Source organism: Salvelinus fontinalis, chromosome 12 (assembly GCF_029448725.1).
Source record: "Salvelinus fontinalis isolate EN_2023a chromosome 12, ASM2944872v1, whole genome shotgun sequence".
Classification (NCBI taxonomy): Eukaryota; Metazoa; Chordata; class Actinopteri; order Salmoniformes; family Salmonidae; genus Salvelinus; species Salvelinus fontinalis.
In genome coordinates this window covers 53,204,705-53,226,954 of record NC_074676.1, presented here as the reverse complement: position 1 = coordinate 53,226,954, position 22,250 = coordinate 53,204,705, and the positions used below count along the sequence as shown (strand labels likewise).

The following is a 22,250-nucleotide window of genomic DNA, read 5'->3' as shown; positions in this document are numbered from 1 at the left end:
AACGCAGCGGGTGTTGAATACATAATGGTTTATTAAACAAGACGGGAAAAAACACGAAAACACTATAACAAACTAAACTTGATAACCTACAAAATAATAAACAATGAAGACAGACCTAGACGACGAACTTACATATAACATGAAGAACGCACGAACAGGGAAAATAGGCTACACTAAAGAACGATGAACAAACAAACCGAAACAGTCCCATGTGGTGTACAGACACAGACACGGAAGAAAATCACCCACAAACAAACAGTGAGAACAACCTACCTTAAAACCTGTTTGGGCTGCAAGCCCGAAATCGGCCGAAAATGACAACAGCTGCAGGGCGCGAAATTCAAAATCTATTTTTTAAAAATATTTAACTTTTACACATTAACAAGTCCAATACAGCATTTGAAAGATAAACATCTTGTCAATCCAGCCAACATGTCCGATTTTTTAAATGTTTTACAGAGAAAACACCACATATATTTATGTTAGCTCACCACCAAATACAAAAGTGGACAGACACGTATGGATATGATTATGAAGTATGAATTATGATTGAAGTAGCATGCACAAGCCAACCGAAATAAACTAAAACCAACCTAAAGAGCCCAGAAAAAACTACCTCAGATGACAGTCATATAACATGTTACACAATAAATCTATGTTTTGTTCATAAAAAGTGCATATTTTAGCTATAAATCAGTTTTACATTGATGCTACCCAAAAATGCTAACACATAGCTAGAGTCTGAATCCAGCCGGGAGTAGCCAGAGAAAATACATACACCAACGTCGGCTACTAATTACACCTCATAAAACATTTCAGAAAAACATATGGTGGATAACTAATGAAAGACAGATATCGTGTGAATAAAGCCAACATTTCCGATTTTTGAAGTGTTTTACAGCGAAAACACAATATATCGTTATATTAGCTAACAACATAAGCTAGCATAAGTCAGCACTAGGATTGGTCAAGCGCTAGCCTAGCACAGTTAGCCCACTTAGCACAACACAGCTCAACAGATATATGAAAAAGCATCCCAAATTGGGTCTTATCTTTCTTGATATTCCATCAGAATGTTGTAACGGGGTCCAATGTCCAGTAGAGTCTTTAGTTGGGTTCCAGAACGAATTATTTCCCTCTTTGGTTAGCTAGCACAATAGCATTGCGGCGCTACACAGCGTTTCTTCAAAAAATTCTTCCGTCGTAACACATCTAAAGTCCAGAATAAATTGCAATAATATAATTAAAGTATATTGAAAAAACATACTTTAGGATGATTTTGTGACATGTATCAAATAATATCGTAGTCAGGCATCATATTCAACGTTATCTACCTTGTTCCAGAAGCCGAGACCAAATTATCCTTCGCGCCCGGAATTTTTTTTTAACTGCGCAGGTCTCACAAGAAGGTGTGTTATTCAGTCCATGGACGAGATATTCGACTCCTTTCAATTCTCACTTCCGCATTACAGCCTGAGGAAGGCGTGTGAAGTGTCCCTATGGTCCTAAGTCAAAGGGCCTTTTATAGAGAAGGTCTTAAAGAGACACATCGCATTTTGAAAATCTCAATTCGGCTGGGAAAATGGCTGTAAAAATATTTCTGTTCGACTTAGAGAAACAATTCAAACCTTTTTAGAAACTACAGACTGTTATCTATCCAACAGTAGTAAATATATGCATATTGGAAAATAAAAAGTTTCTTAGGAGGCCGTTTGAAAATGTGCACACATTTTCCAGTTTTTTCAATATTCAGCTTGCAGCCCAAACAGGTATGACTCTCAATCAGAGGAAATGCCAAACACCTGCCTCTAATTGAGAGCCATACCAGGCAACCCTTTAACCCAACATAGAAACACAACACATAGAAATGCCCACCCAGCTCACGCCCTGACCAATAAACACATACAAAACAGGTCAGGAACGTGACATAACTCCCCCCCCCCTTAAGGTGCGAACGCTGGGCGCACCAGCACAAAGTCTAGGGGAGGGTCTGGGTGGGCATCTGACCACGGTGGTGGCTCAGGATCCGGACGCTGTCCCCACACCACCATAGTCACTCCCCGCTTCTGTATCCCCCTCCCAATGACCACCCTCCAACTAAACCCACCTAAATGAAGGGGCAGCACCGGGATAAGGGGCAGCTCCGGGCTGAGGGACTCTGGCAGCTCCGGGCTGAGGGACTCTGGCAGCTCCGGGCTGAGGGACTCTGGCAGCTCCGGGCTGAGGGACTCTGGCAGCTCCGGGCTGAGGGACTCTGGCAGCTCCGGGCTGAGGGACTCTGGCAGCTCCGGGCTGAGGGACTCTGGCAGCTCCGGGCTGAGGGACTCTGGCAGCTCCGGGCTGAGGGACTCTGGCAGGTCCTGGCTGAGGGACTCTTGCAGGTCCTGGCTGAGGGACTCTTGCAGGTCCTGGCTGAGGGACTCTGGCAGGTCCTGGCTGAGGGACTCTGGCAGGTCCTGGCTGGACGGCTCTGGCAGGTCCTGGCTGGACGGCTCTGGCAGGTCCTGGCTGGACGGCTCTGGCAGGTCCTGGCTGGACGGCTCTGGCTGGTCCTGGCTGGACGGCTCTGGCTGGTCCTGGCTGGACGGCTCTGGCTGATCCTGGCTGGACGGCTCTGGCTGATCCTGGCTGGACGGCTCTGGCTGGTCGTGGCTGGACGGCTCTGGCTGGTCGTGGCTGGACGGCTCTGGCTGGTCGTGGCTGGACGGCTCTGGACAGACGGGCAGCTCTGTAGGGAGGAGACGGAGAGACAGCCTGGTGCGTGGTATAGGCACTGGCTGCTCTGGAGAGGAGGAAAGCTCTGACAGCGCTGGACAGGTGGGAGCAGCTGGAGAGAGAACCCGGAGAGACAGCCTGGTACGGGGGGCTGCCACAGGAGGACTGGTACATGGAGGTGGCACCGGGTATACCGGACCGTGAAGGAGGACACGAGCCTGCCCAACCTTACCAGGTTGAATGGTGCCCGTAGCCCTGCCAGTGCGGCGAGGTGGAATAGCCCGCACTGGGCTATGCTGGCGAACCGGGGACACCGTTCGTAAGGCTGGTGCCATGTATGCCGGCCCGAGGAGACGTACTAGCGGCCAGATGGGTTGGGCCGGCTTCATGACATCCGGCTCGATGCCCAACTTAGCCCTACCAGTGCGGCGAGGTGGAATAGCCCGCACTGGGCTAAGCACGCGTACTGGGGACACCGTGCGCTTTACGGCATAACACGGTGTCTGACCAGTACGACGCCCTCTCACTCCACGGTAAGCACGGGGAGTTGGCTCAGGTATCCTACCCGGCTTTGCCACACTCCTCGTGTGCCCCCCCCCCTCCAAGAAATTTTTGGGTCTGACTCTCGGGCTCCCAACCGCGTCGCCGCGCTGCCTCCTCATACCAGCGCCTCTCTGCCTTCGCTGCTTCCAACTCCGCCTTGGGACGGCGATATTCCCCTGGCTGAACCCAGGGTCCTTTACCGTCCAGGATCTCCTCCCAAGTCCAGGAGTCCTGGTTGCTCTGTTGAGCTCTCCCCCGCCGCTTGGTCCTAGTTAGGTGGGTGATTCTGTTACGACTGTCGTCTTCCTCGGACGATGAGAGGAGAGAAGGATCGGAGGACCAAAACGCAGCGGGTGTTGAATACATAATGATTTATTAAACAAGACGGGAAAAAACACGAAAACACTATAACAAACTAAACTTGATAACCTACAAAATAATAAACGATGAAGACAGACCTAGACAACGAACTTACATATAACATGAAGAACGCACGAACAGGGAAAATAGGCTACACTAAAGAACGATGGACAAACAAACCGAAACAGTCCCATGTGGTGTACAGACACAGACACGGAAGAAAATCACCCACAAACAAACAGTGAGAACAACCTACCTTAATATGACTCTCAATCAGAGGAAATGCCAAACACCTGCCTCTAATTGAGAGCCATACCAGGCAACCCTTTAACCCAACATAGAAACACAACACATAGAAATGCCCACCCAGCTCACGCCCTGACCAATAAACACATACAAAACAAGAGAAAACAGGTCAGGAACGTGACAGAGTCTTTATCCGACAAAGTCAAGTTACGATGTGTCAGTTATCCTGTGAGAGCTTTTGTCCCGAACCTATTACGGTATTTTAGGTGCCAAGCTTATGGTCATGTTGCAATAGTGTGTAGGAGGGAAGTTCCTAGATATGAGAAATGTGTAGGAGGGCATGAGACAAAGGAATGTGTAGTATCGGTGGGAAAAGATGTGTGTTAACTGTAGGGGTATCCATGGTGCATAGTGCTGGAGATCAGAAGTGTCCAGGGAGAGAATGTCAGGTTGAGGATCCGATAGGGCCAAGTAGTGGAATAGTGGTGAGGTTTTAATGGGTGTATGTTAGTTGGTAGGGCAATGTTTCTTCCCTTTTTTAATATATATACACTGCTAAAAAAAAAAATATATAATAATAATAAATAATAAAATAACACATTCTAGATCTGAATGAATGAACTATTCTTATTAAATACTTTTTTCTTTACATAGTTGAATGTGCTGACAACAAAATCACACAAAAATGATCAATGGAAATCAAATTTATCAACCCATGGAGGTCTGGATTTGGAGTCACACTCAAAATTAAAGTGGAAAACCACACTACAGGCTGATCCAACTTTGATGTAATGTCCTTAAAACAAGTCAAAATGAGGCTCAGTAGTGTGTGTGGCCTCCACGTGCCTGTTTGACCTCCCTACAACGCCTGGGCATGCTCCTGATGAGGTGGTGGATGGTCTCCTGAGGGATCTCCTCCCAGACCTGGACTAAAGCATCCGCCAACTCCTGGACAGTCTGTGGTGCAGCGTGGCGTTGGTGGATGGAGCGAGACAGGATGTCCCAGATGTGCTCAATTGGATTCAGGTCTGGCGAACGGGCGGGCCAGTCCATAGCATCAATGCCTTCCTCTTGCAGGAACTGCTGACACACTCCAGCCACATGAGGTCTAGCATTGTCTTGCATTAGGAGGAACCCAGGGCCAACCGCACCAGCATATGGTCTCACAAGGGGTCTGAGGATCTCATCTCGGTAACTAATGGCAGTCAAGCTACCTCTGGCGAGCCCATGGAGGGCTGTGCGGCCCCCCCAAAGAAATGCCACCCCACACCATGACTGACCCACCGCCAAACCGGTCATGCTGGAGGATGTTGCAGGCAGCAGAATGTTCTCCACGGCGTCTCCAGACTGTCACGTCTGTCACATGTGCTCAGTGTGAACCTGCTTTCATCTGTGAAGAGCACAGGGTGCCAGTGGCGAATTTGCCAATCTTGGTGTTCTCTGGCAAATGCCAAACGTCCTGCACGGTGTTTGGTTGTAAGCACAACCCCCACCTGTGGATGTCGGGCCCTCATACCACCCTCATGGAGTCTGTTTCTGACCGTTTGAGCAGACACATGCACATTTGTGGCCTGCTGGAGGTCATTTTACAGGGCTCTGGCAGTGCTCCTTCTGCTCCTTCTTGCACAAAGGCGGAGGTAGTGGTCCTGCTGCTGGGTTGTTGCCCTCCTACGGCCTCCTCCACATCTCCTGATGTACTGGCCTGTCTCCTGGTAGCGCCTCCATGCTCTGGACACTACGCTGACAGACACAGCAAACCTTCTTGCCACAGCTCGCATTGATGTTCCATCCTGGATGAGCTGCACTACCTGAGCCACTTGTGTGGGTTTTAGACTCCGTCTCATGCTACCACTAGAGTGAAAGCACCGCCAGCATTCAAAAGTGACCAAAACATCAGCCAGGAAGCATAGGAACTGAGAAGTGGTCTGTGGTCACCACCTGCAGAACCACTCCTTTATTGGGGGTGTCTTGCTAATTACCTATAATTTCCACCTGTTGTCTATTCCATTTACACAACAGCATGTGAAATTTATTGTCAATCAGTGTTGCTTCCTAAGTGGACAGTTTGATTTCACAGAAGTGTGATTGACTTGGAGTTACATTGTGTTGTTTAAGTGTTCCCTTTATTTTTTTGAGCAGTGTATATATATATATACAGTTGTGCGCTGCCCTATGAGACTCCCAATCACAGCCAGATGTGATACAGCCTGGATTCGAATCAGGGACTGTAGTGACACATCTTGCACTGAGATGCAGTGCCTTCGGCCACTCGGGAGCACAGGAGCCCTTTTCCAGTCCTTTTACCTTCCCTTTTTGTGTCACAAATTGTAAAGAATTCACAATCCAGATCAGTAGACGGGAAACACAGAGCTAGATGACTTAAGAGGCCGTGACCAGTCTCACACTCCAGTGCAGTAGGTGGCGATATATGCACCTTTCAGTTGGTTGCGATCTGCCAATTCAAATTTAAAGAAGAAGAAGCCTGTGGCTGTGTTCGAGAGCATCAACACGACTGCCCATTAACTGATTTATAAATCACTTTTCGTCATAAATAACGATTCATTGTTTTTTGTAGATCAGTCCGAATGTACCACATGATACATTGCGGTTTTGATCCTTTCAAATACGGCCTGGTTATTTAACCTACGTTAGGTTAGGGCGCACTGTTAGCTAGCAAGCCATCATTCGTCTGTTTGGCCAAATACTTATACTTATTTTTTTCCACGGTTTATTTAGAGGTATTCCCACTTGACGATAGTGCAATGTCGTCGTGGGCACCAGGCGGCAGACGGCCTCAACCCAACCCAAATGGAGGGTAAGTGGCTAGCTAGCGTAGCTTCAATCAGCCTCATTCTTGCCTGATTAGATAGCTAATTAGCTAGATATGAAACTACTTATGGCAGAAGTCATATCTGGAGCCTAACTAGCTAGCCAATTAACCGGATAACTATTGTATTGTGGGTGGGTGGGTGTGTGTGTAACGTTGTTAGCCTAGCTAGCTAACGCAGCTATTCACAAAGGAATGGCTAACGTTAGATGTTCAGACTATGTGAGCGGAGTTGAGCGGTCGGAAATCGTTTTCCTCCGGCGCTCCACGTACTCTCCAACCACACTGCTAAAAACTGCTCTTGCACAGGGGAAAAAAATATTGCCGCGCCAAATACGCTCATATAATTTAAATCACAATTTAACCAACCCCCATCTATTTGTGTGGCTACCTGGACCTACCATTTGATTTTGAAGTATTGAAACCAACCCATATGATTTCAATGAAAATGTATTTTAATTATAATGAAAAGGTGACTTAGAAGCGTTGATAATTTCAAATAGGCTAGCTACTGTACATGTCTTGTTAAACAGTATATAAACATTCTAAATAAGTCGCGAGACACAGGTAGCCTAAGAAGGAACGAAAATGAATTATTTAGGCTATATTAGCCTATTTAACATTTCTTTTCAAGGCTACAGTCTACAAAGAAATGCATTGACGCATTTGCGAGTCCGACACACTAGACTGGCAGGAACATTAAGTGCTCAGCATTTAAACAACATGTTGTTGTATTAAATTATTATATTCTAAATTGCGTTTATAGGCGTTGACTTACTTAAGTTATCATGCTAGAGAATCCGGTGTTTGGAGGATATGTTGGTTCGAGGGCCGGCCGGCAAACTGTGCCAATATTTACTCCAAACACCGGTTTCGAGGGCATATTTATATAGTTAACTAACTATACCTAACTATATAGCTAGGTGTCATCATCTAAAATAACCCTACATTTTAAGACAGTTCTTAGAAGCTAGCCACAATAAGTATTAGCCACAATAGTGGACTTTGCAGTTAGCCTTCAAAATATAAGTATGTCATTCACAGTGATGCAAATTAATACAAATAGTAGAATTATGTCATAATTGAATAAGTCATGCTAAACAATTTTGGAATGTTATATAAAATCAACAAAAGACAATAATTTGTTAATTTGACAAATCTGTTGAATTCACCCTGGATGTATTATACTTTAGAATTGCATTGGGGGCATACTTATTTCACTTACCTATAGATTGTGGATCAATGACATGGGGTATCAGTCTACTCCGTGACACCCAGAGAACATTAGTGTCGTAGCTCTTATTGCGGGACACTGAAACAAGTGAATTGAGACACATTTATTATCAACCTATGTGTATTGAACACTATTCCTGAGGAAAACCAATACTGCGTGGATGTTTTGGAGTCTGATAACTCTAAGGACGTTAGGGAAAAATATTTTGGGTATTGAGTAGACTGATACCCCAATTCTTAGGTAAAACTGTACAGGTCAATATGCATGTCAATACACACAATAGGCTGACTGGGGGGGTGATGTCACAGTCCTAGATAAGAACTACAACGCTAATATTTACGTAAACTCTTCACAGTTGTGTTCTGTGGGTGTCACCGAGTAAACTAATACCCCATTTCATTGCTTCACATTCCAACCTTCTTTAACATTATCTATTCTAAATATGGAATGATTCCACCAATTGTAACCTTCTGCATCACTTTCAAAGAGGTACTTTTATTTTGAAGCCAAACCGCAAATTCCACTATTGTGCCTAATCCTTATTGTGGCTATTTTCACAACACATAAGCTGGTACCATCGAGCCTCACTAGCCAGATGAAGCTAGCTGGCTGCTTAACCCTGTTGCCCAAAGCTAACATTATAAGTTGCTGACTAGCTACTTATTTTCTAGAACTGAAGTTCAATTTCAATAGGCGAACAACAAGTGGCAACCTAGCTAATACTTAGACCCAGACAACGTTCCATAGTATGTATGTCATGAAGCTAATGGCAGTGATGCCATTACTGTGTAACTCCGGTAGGACAACATCTGAAAAGTAGCCCACTTGGTAGTGTCTACCAGTGCTCGACCTGTCGGCAAAAGCCAATGTCACCAACGACAAAGAGCGGTTGATTGTCAAGGGCAATTAATTCATTTTTCTTGGCTTTAATGTATTTCGCCTTTGTGTTGTCTCGCTGAAATTTTGTTACTCTTTCTAATGACTGCTATATCCACACAGCAGACATTATGGGCTATTTTAGGAATGCTGTGTTGCACGTATAGCGCAAAATTTTACGTGGTGTCAATACGTCATGTACCTACGTTATATAGGTATGCACGTCAGCTTTGACATCGTGGTGTTAAACTAGACATCGGCCGATACCGATGTTGGCATTTTTTGCTAATTTCGACTGATTCCGATATGTTCACCGATATATCGTGCATACCTACTCGGTACACATGGGACAGAGACGCAGCAAGGTTTATACAAATCTCTGCTGTTGAAAACGAGATGTTAGTCTAAAGAAATGTGACAATGTCTAGATGTTTTATATAGTGGAGATCAAGTTTATAAATTGCCAGGCTGGGCTGATGAGACAGTGGATTGCGCAGTCAAATGGAACAGAGTAAATACGAATTTTAACGTCAGATTTAGCTGGTGGTTACTTGTGGAATAGACACCGGCTGAAATGCAGTTTTAACCAATCAGCATTCAGGATTAGACCCACCGTTGTATAAGTAGAATTAAAGAGAATTGTAATGAAAAATGCCTAACTAGGCTGTCTACAGTCCCTTTGAATTCACTTTTGGAAACACGAGTTTAGCCAGCCTTTCTTTAAAATCAATACACAAGTATATATTTTAAACCTGCATATTTAGTTAATATTGCCTGCTAACAGGAATTTCTTATAATTCGGGAAATTGTGTCACTTCTCTTGCGTTCCGTGCAAGCAGTCAGGGTATATGCTGCAGTTTGGGCCGCCTGGCTCGTTGCGAACTGTGTGAAGTCCATTTATTCCTAACAAAGACCGTAATTAAATTGCCAGAATTGTACATAATTATGACATAACATTGAAGGTTGTACAATGTAACAGCAATATTTAAATAAAGGTGTAAAAAATCTATTTTAAAAATCGGCCGAATCGGTGTCCAAAATTACCGATTTCCGATTGTTATGAAAACTTGAAATCGGCCCTAATTAATCGGCCATTCCGATTAATCGGTCGACCTCTAGTATAGATAATAGAATGAAAATGAGCTAAACTTTAAAGAGATCACATTTTTTATTTATAAATACTTTGCTACAATGACACAGCCAGCTACCCACCTTTTTATTTTTATGTTAGCATGTGCACATAGTTCACATCATGCTTTCGGGATATGTCTTTTCAGATTCCACAATGATTCTTTAGTTGTTGACACTACATCACCGCACTCCCGCTCTTGGTCCTCCTCAGCTTTCTGTCACCTTGATTTTTGCACCTGTGTGTTTTATCAGTTTCTTTGTGAATATATTTAGCGAACTCCATGACAGTAGCTAAAGCAAGGGGCTGTAACGGAACCCAAGTGGCCTACAAATGCATGCTGGGCCAGGCATGCCCTGGGCATGTGAAGTGAACGGTACTGGAGCGGCGAGAAGTCCGACGCTCCAGCCTTTGGGGTGAAACTCGCTCGGCGCTCCAGTCAAATGGGTCAATCTCCGTTCCATCACATACTTATGGCTGTGATGCTAATAGCTGGCTAACTGTAAATCTCCTTCAGCAGTGTTAAACCTCTTCGGCCTTTTCGAAGACCAGCACCATACCCTGTGAGAGAAGACAGGACCGACGACCACAAGGATTCTGAGAGGTAGTTAACATTACAGCTAACAAAGGGTGGCTTTGTAAATTTTACTCTGGAGTGCTATAGTATGCTCTGGGCATTTTGTAAATTCAGAATGTTGTCAGATTGTCCGTTTGTAAATTGAGTGTTTCACTCTCGGAGTGTTCCCAGTGCACACTCGATGCTCTGACAGGGGAGTAGGGTTGATCCGAGTTTTCTGACCTCACAACGGCAGTCAAGCACCCAAGCTAACTGGCTAAAGTTGTCTAGCTTGCTAGCTACATTCAGACACAAATGAGAGAACACCTCACCCTGACCATTTTACTCTCCCTAGCCAAGCTGGTTAGGCTGTTTTCATGTTAACTAAAGCGTTGGTGACTAACTCTGCTGCTAGCAACAATTTTTTTCCGGACTTTTACTGACACCTGTCATATTCGACAGGTGTTGTGCGTTCGTAAATTGATCAGTTATTCTGCGCTCTGACAGACTCAGATGACAGTGCTCTGAAATCAGATTAGATAGCCAGAGTGAATTTACGAACGCACCCTAAATTAGCTAGCGAGCTAGTTTTCAAAATTGTTAGCTAGCTAGTCTGCCAACATTCCTTGATTGACTGTTGATAAATGTTAATGGCAGGTTTTGAGGGTAGCGGACTAAACTCAACTCTACAGGACGTGTAAATGCAGGCTATTTTCTTTTTATCAACTTTGTTTTATCTGATGTCGGACCTCCAGTCCACCCACACTAGTTGCCGCTCAACTCCATCATAAATTGTGGAGTGTAGTTGGCTAGTTTAATGGTTGCTGAAACATCAGAATGTTATCATGGTTACTCCGCGGATATCAGTCTGAAAGAAGTCTCTGTTAAAAAATTTTTTCAAAGACACGATAGTCTCTACAAGCAGAATGTTGAATAAATTATATTTACGCTTACATTACCGGTTGTGCATGCTGTTGGTCTTTCTGGCGGTAGGTGGAGTTAGGGTATCCACAGGAAAATGTTGTTTACCCTACATTGCCGGTAGTTTCTGTCACTTGTATTTTCAATCTGTTGACGCATTGCATGTGATGCACAATATGTAAACAATATCCGAATGTCGTTGACCAAAGCACTTTTCTAGCAATATTGGCCATATTGTCACCTGCGAATTGCATCATTATTGAAAATAAAAACCGGAAATACAAACTATACAGACCAGCGTACTGAAGGTCTGGTTGATAACAGTTCCCTGTGGATATTTTGTATCCAATTTACCTCCGACATGGGGACAAAATCAGCAGACAACCGGTAAAGTAAGTTGAAATTAAGTTTTTCAACATTCTGAATTGTAATGGAACAGTTCAGGAATGCTGAGCCTGCATGTTAGTGTGTAAGTATTTCACTCTCGCATTCTAAAAAGGCTAGTTTGAGAGGTCATGATGCTGTGTGGTGAAGTGGCGTGTCAAAACATGCAATCAAATGGTTTGTGAATATGTACCATAATCTGCTAATGCCAAATACTTGTTATGATGTCCGCTCCATCTGAAGAATAATGTAGGCACACCTGTGTGTAGGGTGGAGGAAGGGGTGAACAAATGCTACAAAGCCTAGTGAGATTTTTGTTTTACAGGGGAGCTATTTTTACTGAACGAGCACAGCATGCCATGTTAATCTCTGAAGTCATACAGTAGGTCTGTACTAATATGGCGCATATGTCTTTGCCATTATGAAAGCCACTTCATGCATGAATGTCTGTGTTACTTTCAGTTACGGGGAGTTGGACCAACATCATGACTACTCCGGTAATAATATGGACTATGAAGGATATCAACATCAACAAAATGGTAAGATCACATTTCTCTTATGTGGTATGTCAACTAAATTAATTTATTTGCCAACAACCTGTTTAGAAAATGTCTTCTCTCCCTTCTCAGCTTCTCCCAAAGTTTACAATGCAGCTGACAAACGTAGTGCCCTCTACCAGCGGTTCTATAAGCAGCTCCAGGAGAAGACACCTGCCGACTGTGTGGTTCTGTCTGTGAGCAACCAGAGCACGTGAGTAGCTCACCTTTAAGAAATTAGGGTATTTATTCTTTTTGGATTTTCCTTTGGCAATATTTTCTATGCCCTTGTAAGGGGAGGTGTATGTGTGTTACTCCAGGAGTGAGGATGGAGAATTCAGAAACTGGTGGTTGTGTGTGAAAAGGAATGAAAATACCCATACACCTGTTGGGGATGGCTTGTGTGGGAATTTAACTGTAATTGCCAAGAAGAACTATGTATGAATGGCAACAACCTGGAAAAACTAAACTGAAGTCAATTGTAAGATTTACTGAGGTAAATTTAAAACTATTGTTTTAGCTTATCTAAATGGGCCAAATGCTACTACTGTTCTTTTTTTTTGGTTTCTTACACACTTGCATAAACTTCCATTCTACTCATGTCTTTCTCTCCAGGTTGGCTGAACATTTTGTTTTTAATCTAAAAACTGCCTACCTGTTAATGAATCAGAACCCCCCCCCCCCCCCCCCCCCTAAAACCTGTAGTAGTTTTTGTTTTCCTTGCAATCACTTATAAATTAGTTTCTTCACATGCAGAAATTCAAACTCTGCTTAAAAAATATATAAATTGCACCTTCCTCGGCTTAAAGGAGATTCGCCATCAACATCTCCTGTTAAGCCAGATTTTGGTTCAAATTGCACCCAGTTAATTAAACTTGACTAACTCTATTAAGGATTGTTCGATATCCCATAATATGCCAACTTGATTTGTTGAAGATACATATTTGGTTGATTCTTGACATAACCATCAAAAACATGAATCCAGACATTCACCACAGACACTACAGAACAATCAACAGAAACATAACACAGTGTTATGAAAACAAAAAAAACCTCTTGGTGAACATCACTTTTTGTTGTAAACAGTCATGCAATGCTTTGTTCAAAGTGCACTCTCAATTCTAAATCTGATCATCATCGGTCTGACAAGCGAATATTGTACACACTTGTCTGGAATGTGTCATGTAATACATGTGTATTTAACTCTACTATTCACCCGTTCAAATATTTCATGAAATGGGATAGATGAGTTAACCATTAAACTCATGATACAGAATGAAGCTTTTATATCCATCTTTAAAGAAAATGTAGAAGTTGTCCAGTTCTTGCAGCATCCAAAGAGACTGAAGGTCCATTGACCTCATAGGTTCACTCTGCCTTTTCAAAAATAAGTTATGTTACAATAAAAGGCTAACTTTTTTTAGGTTTTCATTTCATACTGAAAGTAACCTGCTTTAGCACTGCTTTGGTAGCTACTTACACCTGTAAATAGTAGTAACAGGATGGAATTTGCTGCCATTTTTAAATGATTGTATGCCCCCCATAAAACACTTGCCATGTCTACCCCTAGCAAACCTATTCAATCCCCTGCTCAAAAGTGTTATTGCAACACTCACATAAAATGTAACAATGTTACCTTTGAATATAGCCTTCCAAAAAATGCCCAGTGTAGTAATAATAACCCTATCTGCTGATCTTTTTTCCTTTTCTCAATAGTGTGCTATAAAGTTTTCTCAGTGTTGTATAATGTAAACCCGGATGACCTATGCAACTTACATCTTTATACTGTTAACTCACACTCATCTTGGTCCTTGTGGACACAACACATTCAACTTCCGTGTTTTGAAATGGTCACCCCTGCCTAAACGTATTGCTGATACTTTCTCTGAGCAGAAAAGACCTACAAACTAAAAACTGGTGCCAAAAGATGCTGTTTTGTGGAGAAATTGAATAAGTGCTATGTTAATTGACAGTAGTGTTTTTAATGAAGCAGCGTTTTAAACATTCATCACAAGTGTTATGATGTGTACCTGTTGGCTTTGAGACATCACTGTCCCACCCTCCTCAACATATTGTATGTTACACACAGTAGTGACTAGGTTCAATGAAGATTGTCACTGGTCAATACTATTCGTGCTCTTTCAATACTGTAGATTTAAGATGTTTATACGCATATTTAAATACAAAATGCACATCAACAGATAAAGAACTCACAGCAGCCTGGATTTAATCACCTTATCACATACATACATACATTTTTATAATATTAGGCCTATGGATATTAGGCTTGGGCGGTATCCAGATTTTCATATCGCCATACCTTCCCTTCTCTCATCCCGTGATTTACGGTATTACCGGCATAGCACACAAGGGGGTGCTAAAATCACAAGAGGCCCATTGGGCCTTTAATACCCGACTACTAAAAATTTGCACAAACTAATTGCGAAATCACATGAGACGCTTTTAGCTATATTCTAACGAGCGAAAAATGAACAAACTAATTGCAAATCCAGCACAAAGTTATACAAGCATAGCTCGTAGCTACAGAATGTCAATATCAGTGAGTGTTGACATTTACAAGCAAAAGTGAACGAGATACATTGTGCAAATGAAAATGTTGTGATACATGCTTTTCTGAAGGGAGTGCAGCATGTGTACACGGAGAACAGGGGAGAAGAACGCAGGAGAAAAGCTATTAGGAAGCACAGGCGGAAAAACGGCAACTGTACAGAACTCATCCAGAGCTCTGACTACTGACAGAAAGCTTTTTATAAGATATCTGATGGCAAACATTTAGTAGTGAATTGCGTAGAAGTGTAACTTCACCTCGTGTGCTGCACAACAGAGACTCACCAATATAGAACGCTATGGACTCACTAGCTCCCGTTGTGCTATTTACAAACAAACACATGACTGGATCAACTATTCTGGGGAAGTATGGTAAGCTTCATAATGTGACAGGTGAAATGATGAACGCATTCTGCTTCATCTCCTAAGGTATTGTACAAGTTGACTGCAGGTATTAACAAAAAAAAGTACCTACAAATATTCAAATGTATTGATATTGCATGGCTTTTTCCAAATACCCCCAGTATAAGGTATACCGCCCAAGCCTAATGGATATACCAGGTTATCCTGCTCTTCACTGGTCACTTAACTACACCTTGATAAGAGTTGTGATTCAGTTGAGGTGTCGTTGTGGTTGATAGAAGCCAGGCCTGGACATGCTGCCACAGCACAGCGGTGCTGCTCTCCTCTCACACGACATGTCTGCGCACCCCTCGTTTGTGTGCAGAAGTCAATAACCAGCTTTCTTCTCTTTTTTCAAAGGGATTACCCCAAATCTATAGGCCACTGTTTGCAGGACCGTGGCCTCTCGGTGGAAATGATTTACCTGCAGGCGGAGTCGGGCCTGACCCGGGCCCTACAAGATGTCCGCTCCGACGGTTCCCCCTTATGTATTCTCGTCGAACAGACTAACGTAGCTCTGTCCTCGTGCACAGTAATCATATTTTCAGAATCCCTCAAAAGTAAGTCCCCCACAGTCACCTGGCCCCTTCTAACTAAACAATTACAAATGTATCTCTAAAAGAACAACAATACCAAGTCTAACACTCCTGATAAAACCTATTTTAATATAGAACATTTAAGGGTGATATATAATATTAAGCCAATGGTGATTTTAGTTTAATTCTGTAGTTGAGTACTCAGAACTCAGCAGTTCACATTTGACCCCCTCATCAGAGGCTCTCACATTAAACTTAATATTCATTTAGGTTTGAAATAATACAGACAAAAATACAGTACCAGTCGAAAGTTTGGACACCTACTCATTCAAGGGTTTTTGTTCATTTTTACTATTTTCTACATTGTGTAATAATAGTGAAGACAACTATGAAAAACATATGGAATCATGTCGTAACCAAAAAAGTGGGAAACAAATCAAAATATATTTGAGATTCTTCAAAGTAGCCACCCTTTGCCTTCATGACAGCTTTGCACACACTTGGAATTATTTCAACCAGCTTCATGAGGTAGTCAACTGGAATGAATTTAAATGAACAGGTGTGCCTTGTTAATTTATGGAATTTCTTTCCTCCTTAATGCGTTTGAGCGAATCAGTTGTATTGTGACAATGTAGGGGTGGTATACAGAAGATAGCCATATTTGGTAAAACACCACGTCAATATTATGGAAAGAACAGCTCCAATAAGCAAAGAGACACGACAGTCCATTACTTTAAGACATGAAGATCAGTCAATCCAGAATATTTCAAGAACTTTTAAAGTTTCTTCGTGTGGAGTCGCAAAAACCATCAAGCGCTATGATGAAACTCTCATGAGGACCGCCACAGGAAAGGAAGACCCAGAGTTACCTCTGTTGCAGAGGATAAGTTCATTAGTTACCAGGTTCAGAAATTGCAGCCCAAATAAATGCTTCAGAGTTCAAGTAACAAACACATCTCAGCATCAACTGTTCAGAGGAGACTGTGTGAATCAGGCCTTCGTGGTCAAATTGCTGCAGAGAAACCACTACTAAAGGACACCAATAAGGAGAAGAGACTTGCTTGGGCCAAGAAACAAGAGCAGTGGACATTAGCCCGGTGGAAATTTGTCCTTTGGTCTGATGAGTCCAAATTTGAGATTTTTGGTTCCAACCCCTGTGTCTTTGTGAGATGCAGAGTAGGTGAACGGATGATATCTGCATATGTGGTTCCCACCTTGAAGCATGTAGGAGGAGGTGTGATGTGGCGGTGCTTTGCTGGTGATACGGTCTGTGATTTATTTAGAATTCAAGGCGCACTTAACCAGTATGGGTACCACAGCATTCTGCAGCGATACGCCATCCCATCTGGTTTGCGGTTAGTGGGACTATCATTTGTTTTTCAATAGGATGTTGACCCAGCACACCTCCAGACTGTGTAAGGGCTATTTGACCCAAAGGAGAGTGATGGAGTGCTGCATCAGATGACCTGGCCTCCACAATCACCCAACCTCAACCCAATTGAGATGGTTTGGGATAAGTTGGACTGCAGATTGAAGGAAAAGCAGCCAACAAGTGCTCAGCATATATGGGAACTCCTTCAAGACTGTTGGAAAAGCATTCCAGGTGAAGCTGGTTGAGAGAATGCCAAGAGTGCAAAGCTTTCATCAAGGCAAAGGATGGCTACTTTGAAGAATCTCAAATATAAAATATATTTTGATTTCTTTCTTTTTTTTACACATTTTTGGTTACTACATTATTCCATATGTGTTATTTCATAGTTTTGATGTCGTCACTATTATTATACAATGTAGAAAATAGTAAAAATAAAGAAACCCTTGAATGAGTAGGTGTGTCCAAACTTTTGACTGGTACTGTATGCACATATCAATCACACTAGAACAATTAATAATTTCTTGATATAAATCCTCAGGAAATGTCAAACTAGCAGATTACCAAATTTGTAACATTTAATATCTTTTTGAACTACTATTGAATAGCTTATTGAAGGTGTACTATGCAGCATTTTATATCACGCTTAATACCCATGCCAATATATCCTCCAAACCACGGCTTCTCAGGCATTATCACTTAAATCATTTTGATTTCGGGGGGAAAAGACTTAAAAAATACCTGAAATAAATGAGCACAATTTTATTTATTTTTTGTGAAAAGCCGTATTATATTGTTGTTCGTACCTCTGAGAACCAATCGTGCAACAGGAAGAAGCTGTTTGTGTACATTGACGGTGGCCAGACCGTCCACTTACCAGTGAACAAGCAACTTTACAGCTTCAAATGATGTTCAAAAAATGTTTTTGTCTCAATGATGTATTACTTTAATTTGACCTATCCTAGACATGTAGGGCTATTACTAGGTGGATAAGTCATGTACATTTATATAGCCTAAGGCATTTTTATCAATAATGGTAGTATCTAAATCTTAACAGCTAAATCATGAACAGGCCATATGCTTGTATTTCTTTAAATATTATCAACAAATACTATTTAATAAGTAAAATAATTGTTATTGTACTGTTATTTCATATTTACTTTTTCCTGTTCAGCACATGTGTGGGAATGGACCTATATAATATTTAAAATGTTCTCTGGAACTGAAGTATATAATCCTCAACTCTCAAATAATCCTCAAAGATGCCTTTCCTTAATCCACATAAAATATTATCCTTGAAGCGATACTGCATGTCATGCCAAATCTGTATAGTGAAATAATACTGTGTAGTTAGTATTTATGCACAAATGGATAACTAACCATTTTTCAACTTTTATGCATACAACGTACCAAAATAATACATATTTGCTGTACATCAAATCAAAGTAACATTCACCTTATCAAATATATAATACCAGAATTCAAAGTACATGTATTAAAAACATTGTTTTAAATGTGTTAATTTATTACTGATTACTACATATTAATGCAATATGAACTGTTTTGAACACAAATGGCATTGCATTTTCACTCAACCCCAAAGTAAAACCCCATATCAAAATAAACTTGTCTGAAAGAAGTGGGACATCAGAGCAAGACCTCCTGTATGATTAACTTTTATATAATGTCTTAACTTTTAACCTTCAAACCCCTCTACTAGTCCACCGCAACATGCCCAAGGACCATGCCATGGACTTTGTGATGGCGGAATATGGCCGTGGGCTTGGGGAGCGGACGCAGCAGAAGGACCCTGCAGAAACAGGGGCGCGGGCGGCCGAGCTGGTGGATGACTACCTGGAGAGAGAGAAAGTGGAGAGGCATGCTGTGCCCTCTGACACCCGCCAGCTGCTCTTCTTCCTGGCCGAGGGAGTCCACCTGTACCCCGAGGAGATGAGCACCATCGCGGAGTATCTTCGCAACCGCCAGGACCATCTGCAAGGTGCAGCCACACAACCATAGTGTCCATAGTCTTTATGCACAGTACAAGCTTTTTATTTAGAACAGCGAATGAGATATCCTTATTTTCTAATAATTAATTTGATTGTTCGTTGTCTCTAACTACACCATGCATTGCAATTTGTTAATGGAAATGCATGATTCTTAGATACTAAAGTGACAATGCTGAGTTATAATTAATCTATTTTTAGGATGTTATACACTCCTCCTGTAAAGGGTTGTTCTAATGTTTTGTCTCTTTCCCAGCCACGTCTGAGACTGGTGATGGCCCCCGGCCTGAGAGGAAGAAGATGTTGCCTCCAGGTTTAGGAAAACCTCCACCGCTGCTACCCACCCCCTCAGGCCCTCATGGCAGAGAGCCACACCCTGGGATGGGAGAGCACCCTGCCACCCCCCTCATGACTCCAGGTGAGTTACCATTCTCGAAAATAGAAATGTTCTGCAGGGCAGATGGGATCGATATCAGATGGGAATGTTAAAATCAATCACTCATGAGTCACTTGTTATGGCTATGCTTGTATATGTAAGTGTTGACAGTTTTCTGTTTTCTTAGGCTCATACCCCAAGACCAAGCCGCCTCCACTGCTGTCCATGCACCAGGGACAGGGGCTACCTCATCGTCCCCCTCATGGTCCCCCTCCCCCTCGTGGTCCCCACGGTCCACTACCTCGAGGACCCCCACACCACCATGGCCCCCCTCCCCCCCGTGGTCTTCCACAGAGTGGCCCCATGCCCCCACACGGCACCAGAGGAGCCCCACCATCACTGAAGAGCCTTCACATGGGACCCCAGCCTGGGCTGCTCCCCTGTCCAGGTTAGTCACATGCTTTACTGTTCTACAATTTCATGCCCTTCACGTGTCGTCTTAGGTTAGGCTCACTAAGAGCCCTATTCCATTAAATGTGTCTTAAAGAGGAAATGGACCAGAGCATCAGAGTGTTCTTAAAAGCAGCGGGTGGCAGTCCTATCGCCTCGAACCACAAAACATCAGACATTATTTAATTTTAATTTCCCAATGCTTCTACATGTTAAATTGTCACTGTTCTTCAACACCCAGCACGTTATTGACTGCACGACCAACGTTTGTTCTAGAGTTTTCCCTCTTGTCGTCTTAGGCAGGGGTCAGCAACACATTACAGTACAATACAACAGTAGCATTTCTATAACATGTCAATATCCACAAAACTATTGTACATTTAATCCAATCATGTTCCTGTCTCCTGTCTGATCAGGTGGTCTGCCTCCACACCCTAACACACCCAGGCGCTGAGAGAAGAACACCTCTTGACCACCATGGACAGACAGCAGAAAGCATTAGAGGTGATCAGGAAACACTGTCATACTGGCCTGAGGAGTGGGATCTCCTTCAGCTCAGTGCCCTGCTGCTGCTCTCTCAGGACCCCACACTACCACTCCTTATCTCAGAGCCCTGTATAGATCGTCTCTGCAGCCATAGTTTAGCAAGCTGAAATTGAATTTTATTTCACTATTTGGGAGTTCAGAGCTCAATTTTTATGAGTGTTTGAGTTGACCCACAATAATGTTCAGGAGCCAAGTCAGAACAAATGACATCTTATTTTTTGTATTGCATTCTTTTCTTTTTTTTTTCATTTATCTGTTTTTTGTTTTAGTTTTTATCTGAAAATTGGCTATCAAATATTATAATAAACAATAGATTAAAGGCTAATCAATCTCATATCTTTTGCGATCATCTCATCACACTCAATGGTCTGTCTTTGGAACCCAGATTTGTCCTAGGAGGATATGATGCCAGTATGCTATCAATTTAAGAACATACTAAGCAATTCATGGTAAACTCTGCACCTGTTGTATTTGGCGCATGTGACAAATATAATTACATTTTAATCTCGTGATAAATATGAAGGTGATATGTTCAGGAGCAGGTCTGAGCATGTGGTTATCAGCTTCAGTATTTATTTTGTTAACTAAGTAAATTGGTAATGATACTGGAGTAAAATTAGCTCATTAACATGAACTGAACTCCGTTTCTTAGGCTCTATTTAAAAATAAAAAAATCTGCAGGTGTTTTATTAGAAAAAAACATTCCATTTTAGCTTTTTAAGTTGGCGGTCTGAGAGAAATTAATGCTGTTTTAGAGCACTTAATGTTAATTCCTTTTTCTGTGTTATCTCCCATGATCAAATAACATTTTTAGCACCAATCATCACCCAGTGTTTAGGACAGTATAAAAGGTGTGACTAAACAGTTTCTGGCAGATGTTTCCTATTGGGAACCCTCAGTATAATGTGCCCATGAAAATTAAGAAGTTATTGTGGAGATGTTTTTTTTTTACATACACAGTACTATATCAAACATGGATGGGATACTGTGTGTATTTAAGCCAACCTTGGCAATTTGTAGTACTTATATCACTAGATGGTGCTATAGATCCATTCAATTATCATTATCTTTGAAACCACTGCATTGCCAATATCAAATGTGTTTCGTCTTCTCTGACATTGAAAGGCTACAATCAATTTATTTGAGTCGGAAGTCCCAGTTATGTTTTCATTGTTTTTGCCACAAGCCTATAATGTTGTTTTGCATGAGATTGTTTCCTTAGTAATTTCTTATTCTGTATCAGTTTAAGCGAACGAAGCACCTCACTGAATTGATTATTAAGATTAAAGGAAATAATCTTGTTACTGAAAGTGTTCTGAGACAGATAAAGGTGCCAGACTTTTTGAAAATGAAATCAATTCCTCTTGAATTCTATTTTCATCCGTTTCATATTGTGCTTCATGTCAAAGTGTACACCATTGAGTTTTCTATGTGGGCATACGCAGTAGATATCTAATAACAGTAGTGGTGGCTCTATTCAAAGTTTGAATCAACTTTATTATCAGAGAAAAGGCTGATATCCTACAACAATGCTGAGAAAGAAACATTGTCGGCTAAGATTCAGACAGTATATGTATTTCCAGTACATTGTCGGTTGTACAATGCTTGCAAAGTGAAAATCAAATATCTATCCTGTTTGTTTTGTCATTTGGCAGTGTGTGTCTTACAGG

At 42.1% G+C, this 22,250-nt stretch overlaps 1 protein-coding gene across 2 annotated transcripts; it reads left to right on the top strand.

The window, feature by feature from the left end:
* The first annotated feature begins 6,433 nt into the window (after positions 1-6,433).
* LOC129867598 (nuclear receptor coactivator 5-like) lies at positions 6,434-21,934 on the top strand. Of its 2 annotated transcripts, none has more exons than XM_055941105.1 (9): positions 6,434-6,679; positions 10,451-10,534; positions 12,254-12,330; positions 12,421-12,541; positions 15,658-15,857; positions 18,923-19,201; positions 19,465-19,626; positions 19,772-20,032; positions 20,451-21,934. In XM_055941105.1, the coding sequence occupies exons 1-9, from the start codon at positions 6,627-6,629 to the stop codon at positions 20,486-20,488; spliced, it is 1,275 nt and encodes a 424-aa protein (XP_055797080.1). In that variant the 5' UTR covers positions 6,434-6,626; the 3' UTR covers positions 20,489-21,934. The 2 variants fall into 2 exon arrangements, with proteins under 2 accessions (XP_055797080.1, XP_055797079.1); XM_055941104.1 differs by having other exon boundaries at positions 10,448-10,534.
* Positions 21,935-22,250: the final 316 nt, after the last annotated feature.